The sequence below is a fragment of the Pelophylax lessonae genome, assembly GCF_965119305.1.
Source record: "Pelophylax lessonae genome assembly, chromosome: 3".
NCBI lineage: Eukaryota > Metazoa > Chordata > Amphibia > Anura > Ranidae > Pelophylax > Pelophylax lessonae.
Window position 1 is genome coordinate 261,395,571 of NC_138770.1, and position 7,224 is coordinate 261,402,794.

The window sequence follows — 7,224 nt, forward strand, 5'->3', positions numbered from 1 at the left end:
CCATAAGCCCCTTTCACATGGGTCATCTGATCAGGTCCGCCTGCCAGTTTTTCAGGCGGGCCTGATTGGACCCTCCAGTCTTTTCTATGGAGTAGCAGATGTCAGCGGACTCAGGCGGTCTGTTTCCATCTGACTGCCCTATAGACGAGAGTGGGCTGTGTTTGTGTCCGCTCTGCATAACGGAGCAGACACAGACCTGGACCTGTCATCCGCCTACTTAGTGGGGATCAGTGAAGAAATCCCCCGCTGAGCAAGCGGATCCTGATTCAAGGAGGAGCCATACATGGATCAAAATTCGGCTGGTCCCAGCTGAACTGGCTAAATTTTGAGTCAAGTCTTTATTCTGATCGAGATATTCTGGTACATTAATGAGCTGTCCACACCAAAGAGAAGGAACAACAGCCTTTTTCCTTGTGGTTGTTGTGGTGGCATGGTCTTCAGCACCAACTACAACCCAGTGAGAAGGAGTAAGGTATAGTGGAAGGGGCTTGGTTTTACAGGGAGTGCAGAATTATTAGGCAAATGAGTATTTTGACCACATCATCCTCTTTATGCATGTTGTCTTACTCCAAGCTGTATAGGCTCGAAAGCCTACTACCAATTAAGCATATTAGGTGATGTGCATCTCTGTAATGAGAAGGGGTGTGGTCTAATGACATCAACACTCTATATCAGGTGTGCATAATTATTAGGCAACTTCCTTTCCTTGGGCAAAATGGGTCAAAAGAAGGACTTGACAGGCTCAGAAAAGTCAAAAATAGTGAGATATCTTGCAGAGGGATGCAGCACTCTTAAAATTGCAAAGCTTCTGAAGCGTGATCATCGAACAATCAAGCATTTCATTCAAAATAGTCAACAGGGTCGCAAGAAGCATGTGGAAAAACTAAGGCGCAAAATAACAGCCCATGAACTGAGAAAAGTCAACCGTGCAGCTGCCAAGATGCCACTTGCCACCAGTTTGGCCATATTTCAGAGCTGCAACATCACTGGAGTGCCCAAAAGCACAAGGTGTGCAATACTCGGAGACATGGCCAAGGTAAGAAAGGCTGAAAGACGACCACCACTGAACAAGACACACAAGCTGAAACGTCAAGACTGGGCCAAGAAATATCTCAAGACTGATTTTTCAAAGGTTTTATGGACTGATGAAATGAGACTGAGTCTTGATGGGCCAGATGGATGGGCCCGTGGCTGGATTGGTAAAGGGCAGAGAGCTCCAGTCCGACTCAGACGCCAGCAAGGTGGAGGTGGAGTACTGGTTTGGGTTGGTATCATCAAAGATTAGCTTGTGGCTTTTCGGGTTGAGGATGGAGTCAAGCTCAACTCCCAGTCCTACTGCCAGTTTCTGGAAGACACCTTCTTCAAGCAGTGGTACAGGAAGAAGTCTGCATCCTTCAAGAAAAACATGATTTTCATGCAGGACAATGCTCCATCACACGCGTCCAAGTACTCCACAGCGTGGCTGGCAAGAAAGGGTATAAAAGAAGAAAAGCTAATTACATGGCCTCCTTGTTCAGCTGATCTGAACCCCATTGAGAACCTGTGGTCCATCATCAAATGTGAGATTTACAAGGAGGGAAAACAGTACACCTCTCTGAACAGTGTCTGGGAGGCTGTGGTTGCTGCTGCACGCAATGTTGATCGTGAACAGATCAAAACACTGACAGAATCCATGGATGGCAGGCTTTTGAGTGTCCTTGCAAAGAAAGGTGGCTATATTGGTCACTGATTTGTTTTTGAATGTCAGAAATGTATATTTGTGAATGTTGAGATGTTATATTGGTTTCACTGGTAAAAATAAATAATTGAAATGGGTATACTGTATCTTTGATTTTTGTTAAGTTGCCTAATAATTATGCACAGTAATAGTCACCTGCACACACAGATATCCCCCTAAAATAGCTAAAACTAAAAACAAACTAAAAACTACTTCCAAAAATAGTCAGCTTTGATATTAATGAGTTTTTTGGGTTCATTGAGAACATGGTTGTTGTTCAATAATAAAATTAATCCTCAAAAATACTCATTTGCCTAATAATTCTGCAAATTTCTTTAATATTGGCATAGTAAAGAAACCCATATGAAGAAAATACATAGGCTTCCGCTGCTGAACTCCCCTTTTGAAAATGCTATTAGCCTCAAAGTTATGCCAAACCAAAGGCATTGGTCTATTTTGAGTCACTGACTCATAACAACTATGAAGGAGTTCTGATAGTCTTCTAATTTCACTAGTTTATAAGCCCTTTTTTTTTTGGCCAGCTATGATATTGAGGGAATATGCATCCAGACAACTATCATTTTTAGAAGGTCAGCAATGGAACCCTTGTATTTCTTTCATTTCAGTTTCCTTAAAAGTGTTTGTTACCTCAACATTTCCTATTCCTGATACGTGCCTGCTGCACCATGTACTTGTATCCTGTTCTCTTTGTACTGCTTCCTTTGTGTGAAATCCCTGGTGTTCCTGCCAGTCCCTCTGCCTTCCTATAAATAACTGATCACGCTAAGCAGGTTAAAACACTGTGGCCAGTTCTCTAGCTGTGCTTGGGAACTCAGCCTGCTCTCCTCCAATGATCAGACTTGTCCTGACATGCCCCCCCCTGCACAACCATTTACTGGGAAGATCAGTGTGCTGCTGCTTCTCCCCCCCCCCCCCCTGGTTTAATGCAGCTGAGAACCGAGAAAATAAAAGGAAGTACGGGGACAAAAGGGTAAGGATGTATTTCATAATGTTTTTTTAATTGCATACACAAATATGTTGCCTTTCATTTCTATTTTAAACTGGATGGGTTGTTTTACAAGGTGATCGTTTACAATCGCTTTAAGTAAATGTCAGTAAGCCTTCTATCTATGATAACTCTAAAACAGAACCCAAAGGGCTGCAACAGATGATATATGTATTGGCTCTGAAAAAAAGAAAGTGTTACATGAAGCTTCACTAATGTGGCATGATGGGGGTTTAATTTCTGTTTTGTTATTATAGGAATGATTGCCAATAGCAGAATGGCAGTGCTGTACCCCCAGGTTATTTTTGACCATCCATTCTTCTTTGTGATTAGAAACTGCAAAACTGGTGAGTTGAATCCTAATCTTCATGTGACCTTGTGCTGTGTTCCCCATAGTGTATGTAGTGTTAACAAATGCGATTCACTCTAGGTTTAAAAAAAAAAAATCGTAACTTATATTTTACTCTATTGGGCTTATTTGATGCAGTAGTTTGAAGAATAATATATAAAAGTGAAAGTTAAAGATGAGTCAGTCTGGAATATCTTACATATTTTATTCTTCGGAATCCCACGATTAATGAATGGCGTAATTATTCAGATCAGACACCATAAGCATATTAAGGTGTGAAGTGAAAAGTCTCAATTGACTCAAAGATTCATAAATTTACTAGTAAAGTTAAGCAGTAACAGTAACCGCCAGTCAGCTATTAGTTTGGAGCCAGGTCAAGGACAGCTGGATTTGGAATACCCATGTTGTGCTAGGAAATGTTTTAACTCTTGGGCCTCATTTGCATGGGCATGTACCTGCGATTATATGCATTAAGATTCCTTTTTATATGACATTTCTATATGCATATAAAAGCATGTAATGATTTAGATGGTATAATTCATACTGTGCATTTACCTGTTTTTGAGGTGCATTCATTTTACCTAAACAAATAAAATAGAAATCTATGCATTCAGGGGCAGATTATATATTCTGACACAATTTATTTTGGAAACGTAGGTTGGATTTTAAAGGAAAAAAGGGGGTTAAAGCTGTCCCCGCCTGGACAGCACAGTGATTTATTCCTAGCAATAATCCCATGTAAAATCTGACAGGCTGGTTGTACCCGAGTAAATCAATCAATCAAGTTTTTTACGTTCAACCTGCCCATACATGGTTTGAATCTTGGCCAGTTCCTGCTGAACCAGCCAAGATTGAAACCATCTATTGCCAGCTTTATACTCCTTTACTCCCAAATGAGAGCTATGGATTTCTTTCATAATGTGCTAAAAAATCATTATCACATATTTTCATAGACGTAGAGCCTCATATTTGTATTTATAAGTCATGCTGTATGTGCATTAAGATTTAAACCCTCTTTATGTTCTACATCATTATGGCTCACATCACCCCCAGCACAATACTTTAAGAGGAACTCCAAGCAAGCACTTGGGTAACTAGATGTGTGTGAAGTGCTTCATTGGGCAAATTATTTGAAATTCTGTTCAGTTTGCTCATTAAGGTAGCAAAGCCTAAAGTTGCTTTTGTAGACTTCACGTAATACAGCTTGGTCTCTGACCAACTTTGAACAGTGTAGGAGCAGTGAGTACCATGATTTGGGCTGACAGTACTGTGTAATGCAGTAGAGCCAACTCATTCCTTCTCCTTATCTGTGTGCTGCAGTGTAAATTATTGGAAGCCAACCTAAAGAAAAATTCAGATACTTGTACAATAAATGTAATATTGTGTTTTTTGGGTTTTTTTTTTTTTTTTTAACAAATGCTGGGGTGCAGTTTTTAATTTAGAAAATCACAACTACAGATAGTAATGTATACAGGAGGAGAGGTGAAGGAGAGTCCGAACGAAGACACAGCAGAGGTGACTGATCCAAAACATTATACTGTCACCCTTCTTTGTAGATCTGGTAGTATTATATCCTCTAGTACTGTGAGGTGGTATTAAGACATCATCAAAGAGATTAAGCAGACATTTGTAAGGAGGTAGAGTTGCATTTTCCAGAATAAAATAGATGTAGAATCAGTAAATAGTAGCTGAGCAGCCAACTGATATTGAAGACACCAATGGACAAAAGGACTTGCTGCACATAACATGTATTTTCTGTAGGCAGTGTTCGTCATAACTGTTAATGGAAGAAAGCATTTTTTCTATTTTGACTGGAGTTTCTTGTTACTATTGCTAGCACATCTGTTCTCCAGTGTAGTGCCTCATGCATCGTCCCTAGGGCGCTTTTGTTTCGTTTTGCCTACTTCATCCCATCCAGACACCAAGTGAACATGCAATCCTGTTATTTAACGTCCTTTCCTGAAGCAGTTTTACATGTTTATCACCGCTTCCCAGCTCCTGCTTGACACATTTTAACAAATTGAAATAAGGCATGTCCTACAAATCCATTGTAATCTCTTTTTATTTCTATTTTAGGCTGTGTCTTGTTTATGGGAAGAGTCATGCATCCAGAGGCATTGAATTCTGGGGGCCACGATTCTGAAGAGCTTTAGTACTTTCTGTACACATTTGGGAAATAATATATAAGCACATTGTTTCCTAATAATATCATTGATGTTTGTTGTATAATTTGTTCTTTCTTTTTTCATGTTTAAACTTCTTTCAGGATTTTGTGTTTTTACATGGTAAGTGAACTACAAGTGGGGCTTCCGTTATTTTTGAAATGGAGAACCAGGAGATCTGCTAGAGTTTTTTTAAAGGCTGTCACATGCGGTTATCCAGTTGTAGGCCCTTGGCATTACTATTTCTGATAGTCTGTGTGCTCATTTATAACATTTATTACAAACAAAAAATGTGGGTCTTGGCAGCCCATCAGATTGCAGGAGAGGTTTTATTTTTTTAGTGTAGCTGAGAAAATGAAGGATTAGTTGCCATGAGCAAAACAATGTCTTGTTTCTTTGCAAAAGTTTGTATTCAAGAGTTGTTGAGTCTGATCATTTCAGTATGCAGATTCCTGGTGAAAACACTGGAATGGTCCTGAGAATACATAAGTACATGGAAGCCCTTCATATAGGCATATCGCCTACAGTGTTACATTTAATGTGTTCTGTGAATCTTGTGACTGCCTGCCAAATAAAGTTGTATACATGTGAAAATATATTTTTTAATTTGGAGCATATGTGTATGATATCTGATTTATTATATGTCAAAGTCGGGGGTCAAGTGAGTGCAATATTTGTTGTGTTTTGTTGTGCTATAAAGTTGGTGTTTTGGAAATATTAGATTGTTGTATTTTCATTATTTCATTACATGTTAACCACTTAAACCTTGCCCTTCAAATGAAGATAAAAACAGATATTACAACAATTTGGAAAAGGATTAAAACTCCTGTCCAGTGTGTTTTTTTTTTTTTTTTTTCTGAATAATAAGTTTTATTGCCATTTAAAATGACATCAGGAGCACAGATCCATAATGCAGTACATGCAAGGCAACAGTGTAGGACCTCTTGAACTTATACAGATGGCTAAAGTAATAGAAGCGCTGATACATTCAGCTGTTCATAGTTGCATACAGAACACATAACCAGTCTACCCCAATCACGATAAATTCAACTTTACAAAGTTGACAAATTGACTCTAACAGCAGACACTGCAACAGGGAGGGTCAGGCTGAGTCCATTGTAGAGATAGAGAGGCACTAGACAACTTTTAAAGTGCCAGCAAGAGAGGGTATCCAACTATAAGTGTGACCATCCAAGCACATTACAGATCTGGGAGAGAAACAGGAACAGGTCAGAGCAGACAGAATTTAGACGGATGGGTAGGAGAAAGTGCAAGAGGAGAAGGAGAAATGGAGAGAGAGTAAAAAAAAGTGTGTGTATGGAGGGGGGGGGGGGGGGGGGTGGTGGCCCAGGGTCCACCAGGCCCAGCCAGAAGTGTGTTTTTCATAGAAATGGCTAAAGTTTGGAAGACGCAGAAAAGTCCATCCAGTCTATCCAAGTGAACCATAGATGTACAAATTGAGAATACCTATAATGTAGACTCAGTTAATTCCTCCATCCTTCTAAAAGAATTCAGTTCAGTAGTTGATTTCCATTGTCTAGGGATGAGGGCATAGGCCACGGCAATGAGGAAGCGGAGGATACCCTTTTTTACTTCCTCACTCTCTACAAAACTAGAAACCGAAAAAAAAATATACACAACATACACTTTGATCTAATTAGAAAGATTTGTGAGACTCTAACCAAGTATTACTTATCCAAGCAAACATACGTGTCATGGCATGTTCCTCTAGGTACCAGAATAACATTTTGGACACTGCACATTTTCCATAGACCTCTTCCAAAGTCTCTGCTTGGAAATATACACAGCTGTACTTGTACTATAAAACCTTAAAATCTGCTGAGACTTTTTCATATTTTACCTACACAGCCCCTTTTAAGTTGTGTTTAGTTATACTTACACATAGATGTATTCTTTATTTGCAATGGTTGTAAAACATACAGTAAACCAGCACAAAATGTAATAATCATGTAAAATTAGAGTCCATGAT

General features: G+C 39.4%; 1 protein-coding gene across 1 annotated transcript in view; it reads left to right on the forward strand.

The window, feature by feature from the left end:
• Positions 1-5,954, forward strand: part of SERPINI1 (serpin family I member 1) — a 110,278-nt gene extending 104,324 nt beyond the window's left edge. The window contains exons 8-9 of the mRNA XM_082251291.1: positions 2,981-3,070; positions 5,149-5,954. Of these exons, the coding sequence (XP_082107417.1) occupies positions 2,981-3,070; positions 5,149-5,225 (167 nt within the window). The 3' untranslated portion in view covers positions 5,226-5,954. The remainder of the gene's footprint in view (positions 1-2,980; positions 3,071-5,148) is intronic.
• Positions 5,955-7,224: the final 1,270 nt, after the last annotated feature.